Genomic DNA, 13,224 nt, shown 5'->3' on the forward strand with positions numbered 1-13,224 from the left:
GCCCAACACTCACTTCCATCTTCTCTCCTTGGTTCTATGCAGCTTCATTCTGGTCTGTGTTGGGGTGAATTGCCTTATGCTACTTGTGTGCTACTTTGAACATTTTCAACTGCTCAGGAAGCTTTCAGGTATTGTCTGTTCAAGTATTAAATCCATCACCCTTCCCCTCCCTTTCTGGAACAGCAATATGCTCCTGTCTTTATCACTGTATTCCCCAGGGCCCTGTGGCCCCTCCGTTATTTTCTATTCTTCTGTCCTTTCATGTTGATTCAAACAGTTCTACCTAGAGTCCACCGCACACATTGTCATCTTCAGAGATGTCCAATAAAAAATAAAACCTGTATGCACCCAAGTCTATGGTACACATCTGTAATTCCTGACGTTCAGAAGGCCGATTCAGAAAGATAAGACTAAGGCAAGCCTGGGCTAAATCTTCCAAAAATAAAATGTGTTTGACTCATGCACTCACACACACACACACACACACACACACACACACAGAGAGAGAGAGAGAGAGAGAGAGAGAGAGAGAGAGAGAGAGAAATTGCCATGTTGCTTTTACAGTTTTGATTTTTAAATATTTTTTTACTTTCCAAAAGTTCAAGTTACCATTTGTAATGTCCTAGCCTGGTTTTCAAATTCAGATTTTTACCTTCTTAAGCATGCTCAGATCCTCAGCAGACCTGTGAGACAATCGTGTGTCTTTCTTCTTCCCAACTGCAGGTTTCTACTCCCTCCATTCTTCCCAGTCCCTCTCTGCTTCCCCCTCTCCCAGATCCTCTCTCCCAGATTCATTCCTTTCCTTTGGTGTGTGTGTGTGTGTGTGTGTGTGTGTGTGTGTGTGTGTGTGTGTGTGTGAGCATGCCTCCCAGGGGTGTCAACTAAACAAACATGGCATCACAAATGACAAGACTAGGCACACACCCTCATTTCAAGGCTGGATAAGACAACTCAGTAGGAGGAAGAGTCCCAAGCACAGGCAAAGGAGTCAGAGACAGCCCCACGCCCACTGTTAGAAGTCCCATCAAAACCCCAAACTGCACAGCCATAATGTATATGCAGAGGATCTAGTGGAGACTCACACAGGGACTGTGTATTTTAAAAGTTTTAATTTTATTTTACATGTGTGGGTGCCGGCACGGGTGTGTGAGCACCATGTGCATGCAGTTACTACAAAGGCCAAAAGGAGGTGCTAGATACTCTGAGCCCGGGAACCTAATCCAGGTCCTCTGCAAGAGCTGTTCAAACTCCTAACTGCTGAGCTGGCTCTCCAGCCCCTTCCTCTTCCTCCCTCCCTCTTCCCTTCCTCCCTCCCTTCCTTCCTTTTTTATAATTTTAGCAGATTTGTATTATCAGCGCCCCACATTTTTCTTCTCTGCTTGATATTGTAAAAGTTATTCATGAAAGTGATTTAAGGTCAAGAATGATACTATCTTCCTCCAGAGATGAATTTTCAACCACCTGAGAAGTTATGGGTCACTTTAATCCAATCCAGTTACTGTGTAATCAGAACAACATGTGCTTGGGACTATGGAAGAGGGATTGCAGTGTGTCATGCTGCTAGTGCAGAGGCAATTTGGAGAAGATAACATCTACAGGAAGACCTAAGAGGTGAACACTCCATTGACTTCTCCTTCTGCTCCAAGTGGCCTAGAAAAGAACCCATTAACCCCACCAGAGGCTTTGCTGTGAACCTGATAGACAGCACCTCTGATGAAAACATAGACTGTAATCATAGTTCCCACTGAGAGAGTAAGCATTCCTGATATGAACATCAAGGTACACTAGAGATGAGCAAGCCCTTCTGTTGGAAAGCAGGAAAACTAAGAAATTAAGAGGGCAAGTAAATGACCATCTGCCTGCTGGGGGCCTTGCAAACACATCAAGAGAGACCAGAACCTGTTCTCACCGCCACCATCTTCTCTTTCCCTTTTGTGGGCTTGAACTCATTATTTGGGAAGGCTAACCTTGAGCACTGGGGCCTCCTGCCTCTACTTCCTGAATGTTCTACAAGGATTACAGGTATGGACCATTATGCCCAGTGTTATTTGGCACACTGGGTAAGTATTCCAGAAACCAAGTCACTTCCCCAGTGCCAAAAAGTGTCCTCCCATTCATGTTTCTGATGGGCTGGAGAGATGGCTTAGTAAGTATGTATTGTTCTTGCAGGGGGTTTGAGTCCAAGCACTGCCTAAAACTCCAGTCCCAGGGAATCTGAAGCCACCGAGCTCCAATGGCACCTGTACTCACATGTACATAAGTTCTCCCCCACCCACATACACACAATTAAAAATAATAACAATACACTTTTAAATCAACGGTTCTGTAGTGGTGGCATAAGCAGAATGTTGTCTCATTTTAATAGAGACTGCCCCATGAGGTAGTTTTGTTGTTGTTGTTGTTGTTGTTGTTGTTGTTGTTGTTGTTGTTTTCCATTGTTTGTAGGGTTTTGTTTTGCTTTCTGTGCTGGGGATTGAACCCAGGGCCTTACTCATGCCAGTGAAGCAGATCCCCCTTCCTTCTTTGAGGATTTCTCTAGGAATAGAAATACTTAGAAACTGAACCCCAGGCCCTGGCCTTACCTGATCCAACCTTGTACAGCAATTTTCAGAACAAGTCAACCAGTTGTGGCACTGGAGTTTGGCCCAGAAAACAGAACAAGCTCTGGCAGCTTATGCAGGGAGGAGCTGGCTCAGTGACTCCAGGCATCTTTTGCTTTGTTAAGATAAAGGCAAGGATGTCAGAGGTAAAATGCTAACTACTGTCTATTGGAGTAGGAGGCTGTGACAATCTTCACTCAGGTTGGTAGGCTTGGCAGCACTTGCGTTTACCCACTGAGCCATCTCACTAGACCCGATAATTGATCTTGGTGAGATTTAGAGTAACTGTGGAAACAACTATCTGGGCGTGGTGGGAGAGGGTTTCTGGATTAGCGTAGTTGAGTGAAGGAACACCACTCCTTAGATTGGGGAATCTAGACTGAAGGAGAAAGAGAAAGGGAGTCAGGGCTGGGGAGGTCGCTCAGTGGTGAAGAGCACTTGCTGCTGTTCCAGAAGAGCTGAGTTTGGTTCCTAGCACCCATGCCAGACAGCTCATAGCTCCAGCTCCAGGGGATCCTATTGTCTGGCTTCCTTGGGCACCTGCACTCAAGTGTACATCTCTACACACAGATATATCCATATAGAATTTAAAAATAATAAACAAAACTAAGATAAACCTATATTTTTTAAATTTTTGGAGCTGAGGATCGAACCCAGGGCCTTGCCACTGAGCTAAATCCCCAACCCTTGATAAACCTATCTTTACTAAATTAAACTTCTAAGACAAATTGTCTGAAATAGCACAAGATGGACAATATGAAGAGAATAATATATTTTATGTAATAGTGTTTGCCAAAATCATCTCTCAAAATAATATATATTTTCTATAGGTACATATGTAAATATGGAGAAACAGGTTTTAAGGGATTTGCAACATCACATTATAAAAATCAAAGTAGCTGAGTGGTGGTGGCACAGGCCTTTGATCCCGGCCCTTGGGAAGCAGAGGCATGTAGCTTGGTCTACAGAGTGAGGGCCAGTACAGCTATGGCTATACAGAAAAACCCTGTCTTGAAAGACAAAAACAAAAATAAATAAATAAATAAATAAATAAATAAATAAAATCAAAATCAAAATAGTTGCCAGGCATAGTGGTGCACACAGAATCTGTTCCCAACACTCATGTTGGGCAGTTCACAACTGCCTGTAACTTCAGTTCCAGGATATCCAATGCCCTCTTCTTCGGCCACCCCCAGGCACTGCACATGTGATGCACATATATAATACATGCAGGCAAACATTCGTACACATAAAAATGAGTAAATCTTATTTTTTTAAAGTAAAGGTTAGCCATGTTTCTGATATTTTAAGGTTTGACTTAAAAGGAAGATGTATTCATGTGTCACTAATGTAGCTGAAAAGTATTTGGTTTTGGCACCGCACCTAGGGTCTCGTGCATGCTGGACAAGCCCCTAAAGCTGAGTCACACCTTCTGCCATCTGACGTCAGAGAACAGAACAGCCGCTAGATAGACTTAGAGGCTAGAAAATGGTGGCACACACACCTTTCATCCTAGCATTCTAGAGGCAGAGATCCATCTGGATCTCTGTGAGTTCAAGGCCACACTGGAAACAGCCAGGCATGATGACTAATGCCTTTAATCCCAGGAAGTGACGACAGGAAGCAGAAAGGTATATAAGGTATGAAAACCAGGAACTAGATTCTATTAAGCTTTTAGGCTTTTGAGCAGCAACTCAGATGAGATCCATTTGGATGAGTACTCAGAGGCTTCCAGTCTGAGGAAACAGGTTCGGCTGAGAAGTTGGCAAGGTGAGGTTAGCTGTGGCTGGTTCTGTCTCTCTGATCTTTCAGAACTTACCCTAATACCTGGCTCCCAGGTTTGTTTTTATTAATATGACCTTTTAAGATTCATGTTACAGCATACCAAGCTCTAAAGTTTTTCCCTGGGGAGGAGTTTGCATCTCTGTCTCATTGAGGTTAGGTTTGGCCATGTACCTGTTCTGACCATGTGAGCAGAAGCCATGCACATCCCTCAGAGCAGAAAATTGGATAGATGGATGAGGATTACCATACCCTTTTCCTTTTGCCACAAGACCAAAGATGTTTTACCTAGAGCCTGCCCCTTACCCTATGGGGTGGATGGAGGTGGGAGGGAAACTCCTCTTCGACCTATGAAGGTCATACAATGTGAGAAATAAGTGGTTGCTGTCATAGCCTCGGGAACTGTGGAGCCGTTAGCACTGCCTGACCTATGTGTGCTAACCTAGGGATAAGATGAGCGAGCAAGCAGTTACTCAGAGCAGAGTTCAAGGGGACAAAGAGGTAAGGGCCGGAGATAGTTTGTCACGGATGGTGGAGGCAAAGTGGGATGAAGAGCAGCAGAATAAATTTGACCAGCTTTCATAGGTTCCAAATCCTTCTATCTCAATTGTCTGCTGACCAAAGAGAGCGATGCGGTGGGTGTGGAGTATGGCTCAGCAGGTCAAGTAGTAGTCTAGCATGCGTGAAGCCCTGGGTGTGGTTCCCAGCACTGTATAACTTAGACGTGCATGCTTGTAATCTCTGCTCCAATAGGAGAATAAGAAGTTCAAGGCCATCCTTGGCTATAGAACAAGTTCAAGGCCAGGTTAGAACACATGAGACCCTGTCTGATGAGGAAAATAAAGCAGCTTGGGATCCAGCTCTCTGTCCTTTATCAGGTGGTTCTGGTCATAAGCTAACAGGCAGAGCTTGCTGGAGAAGTATGTGGAATTTACCGAGTATGTGGGTTTCCACGTTTCCTAAGCCCTCTCAGCTGGCCACCTGAGTAGTAATTCAAGGGGGCTCCTATGGTGGCCAAAGCCATCCAGTCTTGAAAAGAAGCTATAGTCAAGAAAGCAGAGGACCCACAGAGTAAAAATACTTGATGTTTTCAAGCTAGCTCAAGTCAGATAAAATCTGACGCCTGTCTATGAGACTCAAGATGGCAGGCTTGGCGCCTCCTCTGTTTAATGAACACTAGGAAAGAAAAGGAATTCTTTTCTGGGCTAAAAGGCCACTGAGTACACCCGAGTTTTCTTGTCAGGCTATGATGCGCAGTGCCCACTGGGGGCACCACATTTAATCAGTCGATTGGCTTTGAGTTGCACTGGGAGAGATTGAGAGAATGGTGTTATTAATCTCTCAGAGCCCCAGTTCCCTCATTTTAAAGGTGATTTTGAGAACATTGGATACAATGGTTCGTATCTGTAATCTCAGCCATGGGGAGTCTGAGGCAGAAGGATCACTGTGAGTTCAAGATCAGCTTGGGTTACGTAGTAGGTTTTAGGCCAGTCTATGCTATAGAGTATGAGTCTATCCCCCCAAAATAATACTCACTTTGAAGCAAAGCATGAAGCAAAAGGATTGTCACAAATGGTGAGACCCTGTCTGAAATTAAAATGGAAAAAAAGAGAGAAAGGAAGGAAGAGAGGGAGGGAGGGAGGGAGGGAGAGAGAGAGAGGAATACTCACTTTGTAGAACTGGTGTAAGGAACAAAGAAGTTTAATACTCTGCACACAGGAGGTGGCCCTCATGAATGTGTTGCAATGACAACAGAAATGAATGGGTTAGCAGAAAGGTGTACAGGTTTGCTACGAGGGTCCTCAGCCAGCTACTAAGGTAAAAGTCCTTTGTCTCTCTCTTGATCTACAGAAGAAAGACATTGTGGAAATGCACCCTCAGCCTTGAGATGTCACCAGCCATTTCTACTGGCCAGTCTTCCAGTAGCTTATCAATTTTACCTCCTCCCAGTAGAAGAGACAAGCTCCCATCTACCTGGAAGGTCAATCCATACTCCCTGTTCCTCCAGTGACTGGAGTAACACACCACAAAATCCACTCCAGTCTGAAGACCTATTCAGCCTCAACTCAAAGGCCTGTCTCAGAGAGGACCATGCTCCCAGGATTCCATTGCTTCCTACAATATATGTTTTCAGTAGCTAGTTCCTATTTTTCTCCAAAGCCAGCCACCTGCTAGCCAGCTATGAATAGCTCAAAAAGCCACCCATGAGAATTCCTTTATGACCATATTTCAGCACAATGAACTGAAAGCAAGTTAAGGCATGCCTGGATTCCATTGTGAGTGGACTTGGATGCTGGCCTTTGAAAGGTGCTGGTCAACAAGGGCAAATATTCCTAAAGATAGGAGGACCACGTGGTCATCTCCTTCAAAGGAATTTTTACTTCCAAGGGGCAGTTGATCATCTTATCTCTGGCATCTCTTGCCACTTCCACAAACTTGATTCATTGGGCCTCTATTTCACTTCCATAGTAGAGTGAATACTAATGTCCACCCAACATCCATCTAGCTTTCCACTAGAAAAGTACTCAATGCTTCCCCACCCTCACCTGTGACTCAGTCCAAATACCAGTGGAGGTTGTTCCATATTTGTTGTGGAGTATTATTTTAAGATGTGTTTATGCTGTGGACCATTTGTTTAATGTTGCAAAGATGTGTTGCATTTGTCTAACTCTGTGAAGCTGTGTTACTTTGCCTGTCTAAAACACCTGATTGGTCTAATAAAGAGCTGAATGGCCAATAGCAGGGCAGAGAAAGGATAGGCCATGCTGGCAGGCAGAGAGAATAAATAGGAGGAGAAATCTGAGAGAGAAGATGGAGTGAGAAAAGAAGGGTCCAGCCACACAGCTGCACAGCCAGACAGAAAAGAAGGGAAAAAAGATATGCAGAAATAGAGAAAGGTAAAAGACCAGAGGCAAAAAGTAGACAAAATTTAAGAAAAGTTGGCAAGAAACAAGCCAAACTAATGCCGTGCACTTCTAAGAAAGAATACACCTTTGTGTGTGATTTATTTGGGAGCTGGGTGGTAGGCCCCTCAAAGAACCAAAGAGTACAAATCAACCAACTCTACATATTCTACTCCAAGGATAGCATAGACCTAGGACTGAACAGTCAGAAATTTCTATTCCTTTGTTTGTAACCACCACTCACAGCTCAGAAAAACACAAGAAACAGTAAATTGCTATGACATTTTTGTTGAGACTGTTGAGGAAAAAGGATATACCCATAAAAATGAGCACAACTCTTAAAGAACTTAGCAGGGTATTGCTAAGGGCCACCATATAGAGAGATGAAGACATCAGCGTGAGTAGAGAAGGGCAGAGATAAGAGAGGGTAAGCTAGTGTTCTTAGCTTAGAGTCCCTACATCAGACCACACCTGATTTACACCTGACACTCACAGATACACATGCCAATCCATTTACATCTACTCAGGGCAATATGCATTAATTCTTCATCTTAGAACAAATAGTCTGCACTAACATATCTGTTCCCTTGGCTCTCTTTAGAATTCTCACTTGAATGTCATCTGAGTTTGGTTGAACTCAAGCTTCCCTCCAACTCTGGTCTTTTAATATTTATAATGTTACTTAGTGTTATTTGTTGGGAATTCAACTCTGACATTCAGAACTTCCAAGTTCTCATAGGCACACAATTCTGGCCATTTTTATTCATCTTATCTAGGAGCCCTGTACCATGGGGAATCTGTTCACTGTCTCATAGCTTTCAGCTTAAGCAAGCTGGGCACCCAGAGATTGTCATCACCACCCACCACCCAACAAACTTAGGCATCACAGTTCTACATTCTGTGCCACACTGGCAAAGCCCAATGAGACTATACACAATATTCCTGTTTTCTTCAAGGTCAAGCCAACCAGATACACCTATCATACAGTCTCAATCAGCCTAGACTGCCTGACTTCTATCTAAGAGGATTATGGACAAGATTTATGTACAAATTCAGTCTCTCAACTGGATACTGAAGATGGTCAGCTCAGATTTTCCCCAAAGAGTGGACAAAGACATAGAGCCTCACTCCATTCTCTTCAGCCTGTCTCCTCTCTACTCATCATAAAGAGCATACATTGTACTCTTCTAGGACCCAAACTAGCTCGGTGGAGCCACCACAGGAAGGGATGAGAGTCACAACTTTCTAATAAACTGGGTAACCACATCCATAATTCTTGAGGAGCAAGGGAAGCTCAGGAAGCCAAAGTCAAGTGTATTAAGCACTCCATGGAAACCATCCTCCATATGATGCCACGTCACAGGCACCCCCAGGTCTTCCAGCCTCTTCTTGTATAGGAGTGAATGGTCCCGGAGAAGGTCATACTCACAGCTCACGATGCAGGTTTCTGGGAGCTGAGATACTATATCATCTTCTGCAATGAGGGGTGAGCATGTTGTGTTCAGTATGACATTTATCTCTTGGTAAGCATCTTCATTCACAGGCCCTGGTGGTATGCATTGGTAGCCTCGCTCCTTAAACCTCTCTGGGATGTTTTCTGAGCCCAACCACTTTCTGTATTTCTCCCAGATTTCCAGAGGCAAATGGGCACCATTCTTGATGACACTTTTCCAGGAAGTCTTCACGTCGAGGTGACAACAGCAACAGTAAAAGGCCAGATTCCAAGAGAGCAGTGGAATATTGGCATTCTGTTGATAAGAAGGGCCCCTGAAATCTATGGTTTGCAGTGAGGAGTAGATCAAAACCTGAGCCCGGATCCGAGGAAGATCTGCTTGGTTCACAAATGTTTGGCAAACCACAGTGGCCGCATTCCCTCCTATGCTGTCACCACAGACCACAACCCGAGCTGGATCCACTCCATACACATGCAATGATTTCAGAAACTGGGTGGTGGCTGCCACACAGTCATCTTTCATTACTGGGTACTTGTACTGGGGAGACTTTCTGTATCTAAAGAGGAATGAAGGACCATAGATTATGTTCAATGCTCAGCCAAACCCAAAGGACCTTTGTCTGACATCTTGTTTCTCAAATCCCTTTTTGAAGCCTGAATAGGAGGAGATAGGCAAGGACCCAAACACACAGTAGACATAAAGCCTTCTTGCTTGCCATTTGGCTCAGAGGAAACAATTGCCATCCACTTGAGAATGGATGTGATATTGTCTAGATGTTTCAGTGGCACTGTAGGCTTTAGGCAGAGGAGATGTTACCTGTCTGCCATGGGTAGGACTGTTAGACCTAATGAACTCTTCCAATCAAAATCAAAGTGCCATCCTCATTCCTCATCAGCCTCCAAAAGACAGGGTTAAATGATGCCTTTATCCACAAATATCTCATGTACTAAGGAAGTCCACTGTCCCTTTCTCCTCCATTCCTCGTTTATCCTTAGTGAGTTCTCACAGCTCAGCCCTTCCCCATTTTCCTCTCCAAATATATCTTCTTCAGGTTCAACCTTCAGACCCTGTCACTACAAATCAGGGCTATCTGCATATGTCCTCCCATTATCCCCTTCCTTACCCGACTGCCACAACAACAGAGTCACAGTCCTTGGACAAACGTAAGCATATGCTGTGGTGGGTTCCTGGAAAACAAAATCAAACATCACATTTACTAGGACATTTTCCTTCAGCCTTCACGGCCATTCTCCTTTTGTAAATAGAGTGCCTGAGTTAGCTGAGCAGGTCATAAAGTAGCTTCTGACTGCTATGAGTAAATATCCTTCCAACTTCTCACTGTTTTGCTTCTGTGAGCTGCAAGGACAATGTTCTCCAAGATGCCCATGACTTGATGTACTCTACTACTTATCAAAAACATCCAAAAGTGAATAGACTGCAGGGGCTCAGTGTGTGAAAGTGGTACTCACATCAATTTAGGAAGAGGCCAAACCATTGCATAATATGCCACCAAAGTGATCTGTGCCTACTAATGGTCCTGGGCTTTCTTGATCATAACAGTAGACTGTCTACCAGGGAGAATGACCATTTTATTTTAAGACTTATTTTTACTTTTACTTACGTGTATGTGTTGTACACACACGTGTGAAGGTGTCCATGGACACCAGAAGGAGCTAGATCCCTTAGAGCTAGAGTTACAGGCAGTTGTTTGATGCCCTAGGTGAGTGCTGGGAACTAAACTTGGGTCCTCTGGAAGAGCAGAAAGTGTTCTTAACTACCGAGCCACCTCTCCAGCTACCACAAAATGACCATTCTTTCAAGCCCATTTATCAGGGTGACAGGGGGCTTGAAGAAGCCAGAAGAAAGGCTTTCTTACTCAAGCTCCCCAGGATGGTTCCACCACCATGGAAGAAGATGATGCCAGGCCTAAGGGTGGAGGAGGATTCCTTGGGCTGATATAGTTTCACAGGGATTGTCCCAAAGCGAAGATCTGTGACCACAACATCAGGATCTCTCTTGAGTGGCTTCAGATCATGCACAAAACTGGCAAACTGGGATGCATAACACAGTCCCAGCTTCTCAAAAATCATCCCCTGTCAGAGAGAGAAGAGGCAATGGGTTGAGAAGGATTATGCATCAGTCATTTTACATGCAGCCTGAAGCCTATCAGACACATCTACCCTTCCCAGGGACCAAGAAGGAGCTTGGGAAATATTGATCAGACTAGACCACAGACCTCCTGCATTTCCTCCCTCTCCCAGCATGCTCATGAGGCACCTGCAGTTAAATCCACACCTACCCAGGCCATGTGGCTCCATCACCAGACCCACTCCTCTCAACCATACTCTTCCTAGACACTTAACATGCCAGACATGACAAATAAGGCTTCTGGTCAACCCTTGAAGCTCCCTTTTGAAGACACTACTCTACCTGGGGTCTGGACATGATCTTCTCTCCAGGGAAGACATCCTGAGTCTCCCAAATACTGATTGCTATGGAGGTGATGCTTTTGAAGAGGGAGAGAGGCGTGTTTTCTTATTTTTCCATGACATCTACTGAAATATTTTTGAAAAATATGTGATGTGAAAGGTGTTTCTTTTTAAGAAAATTAAGAAAGTCTATGTGTTTGAATGGGGGTCAGCGATGTCAATGTTGATTGTTGCAAATGAGGCTTCTTCAGGTTATTGTGTTGCCTTTGAGATCTAGCTACAGGTTTTAAAAATAAATATAAATATTAATAAATAACAACATCCTTCTATATCCATAGTCTCACTCATCCATCATCAGAGAAGCTTCCTCCTGCAGGAGATGGGAACAAATACAGAGACCCACAACTGGAAAATGTGCAGAAAGCAAGAGACCTTGGATGGGATGTCTCCATCAAAACCCTCCCCTGAGGGCTCAGGAGGAAGGGGAGACAGAAAGATTGTAAGAGGCAGTGGGGATAGTCATATCTTCCAGGCAGAACAGGACTGACGTACAAACTCACATAGACTGTGGCAGCATGCACAAGGCCTATACATGTCCGTGCTAGATAGGGTCCCAGTGCTCAGAGGGGAAGTAAACACAAACCCCATCCCTAACCAGGACACTATCTACAATTGACAACCACTCCAAAAGGAAAAATGAGTTGTCTCCAATGGAGTCTCAAATGGGTATACAAAGCACACTTTAGGGCAGTTCCACACCCTGAAGCAGATGGGCAACACAAAATAAACTCAATGATGTTTTTGGAGATGTTTTGTCTCATAATACTTTCTGTGGCCTTTTTTTTTTCTTTTTTTAAATTAACCTTGCTTGTATTTTGATTATCTATTATGGTTTCCAATATTGTGTTTCTATGGTATATGTGTGTGTGTGTGTGTGTGTGTGTGTGTGTGTGCTTCTCTTGCTTTTTCTTTGTTTTTACCCACTTCCCGTTTTTTCTTCCTTCCTTCCTTCCTTCCTTCCTTCCTTCCTTCCTTCCTCCCTCCCTCCCTCCCCCTCCTCTTTCATTTTTTTTTTCAGGATAGGGTTTCTCTGTATAGAAAGCCTTGGCTATCCTGGAACTCGCTCTGTAGACCAGGCTGGCCTCGAACTCAGAGATCCACCTGCCTCTGCCTCCGAAGTGGTGGGATTTAAGGCATGCATCACCTCTGCCTGGATTCCCTCTGTTTTTCTGTTTGTTTTGCTTTATTCTGGTTTATTTGTTCCTCATTGGCCTGTTTGTTCTCTGAAGAGAGAGAAAAAGGAGGCATGGAGTCTAATGAGTAGGGAAACAGGGAGAATCAGAGATGAGAGAGAGAAAGCCATGATCAGAATATACTGTATGAAAAAAAAAACTTTCAAATAAGTAAATGGGCATTCCCTGTGAGGAAAAAAAATTAGAGATACATTTTATAATTGCAAATTGCTGACTTTGCTTCTGTAAACTTGCTTGCGTTAGACACTGACCCATCCTCTCCCTGGAAATAAGTAAAAAGTTTCAGAGCCCAGCCGTCAGCCTTGGGACAAGGTCTGCAATTATAGAATAAAATAATAATAAGTCTCTGTTTAAAAAAAATTCCTCAAATGGGACCCAAGATAAGGACCATCTGGCTAGTCCAGCAAACTAGGTCAAATGTCAGCCAATCACAAGCCTGTAACTATGCGAACTCCCCTCCAGAGTAACTGCTCCCCCTAGACCTCCCCTGAGCCAACCAGTTTACGACGAATGTTACAAAATTTCCCCCGTAACAAAATGATTGCTGAAATATATGATGATTTTTAAATTGGGCCAAACCCGGGACACCTGGTATCTTATGCTAATTTTGTAGTTTCTGCCTTTAAAAATGCTTGTAACCGCTGCTCAGGGCTCTCGGACTGACCAGGGCAGAGAGCTGAATACATTCCTCATGCGTGTTGCATCTGCTGGTTTGGAATCTTGGTTTCTTGGGGAGCCCTCTTGCAGACAAAAGTATCCCAGGGCTCTGGGGTCTTTCACCTGTTTTTTTTTCCAGTAGTTTC

At 44.0% G+C, this 13,224-nt stretch overlaps 1 protein-coding gene across 1 annotated transcript; it reads right to left on the minus strand.

The window, feature by feature from the left end:
• Window positions 1-8,520: 8,520 nt before the first annotated feature.
• Aadacl3 (arylacetamide deacetylase like 3) lies at window positions 8,521-10,829 on the minus strand. Its single transcript, XM_036177398.1, has 3 exons — window positions 10,616-10,829; window positions 9,863-9,926; window positions 8,521-9,295 (listed from the first exon to the last, which is right to left on the minus strand). Exons 1-3 carry the CDS (start codon window positions 10,827-10,829, stop codon window positions 8,521-8,523), a joined length of 1,053 nt encoding a protein of 350 aa, XP_036033291.1.
• Window positions 10,830-13,224: the final 2,395 nt, after the last annotated feature.

This window comes from Onychomys torridus, chromosome 2 (genome assembly GCF_903995425.1).
Source record: "Onychomys torridus chromosome 2, mOncTor1.1, whole genome shotgun sequence".
In the NCBI taxonomy this organism is placed as follows: domain Eukaryota; kingdom Metazoa; phylum Chordata; class Mammalia; order Rodentia; family Cricetidae; genus Onychomys; species Onychomys torridus.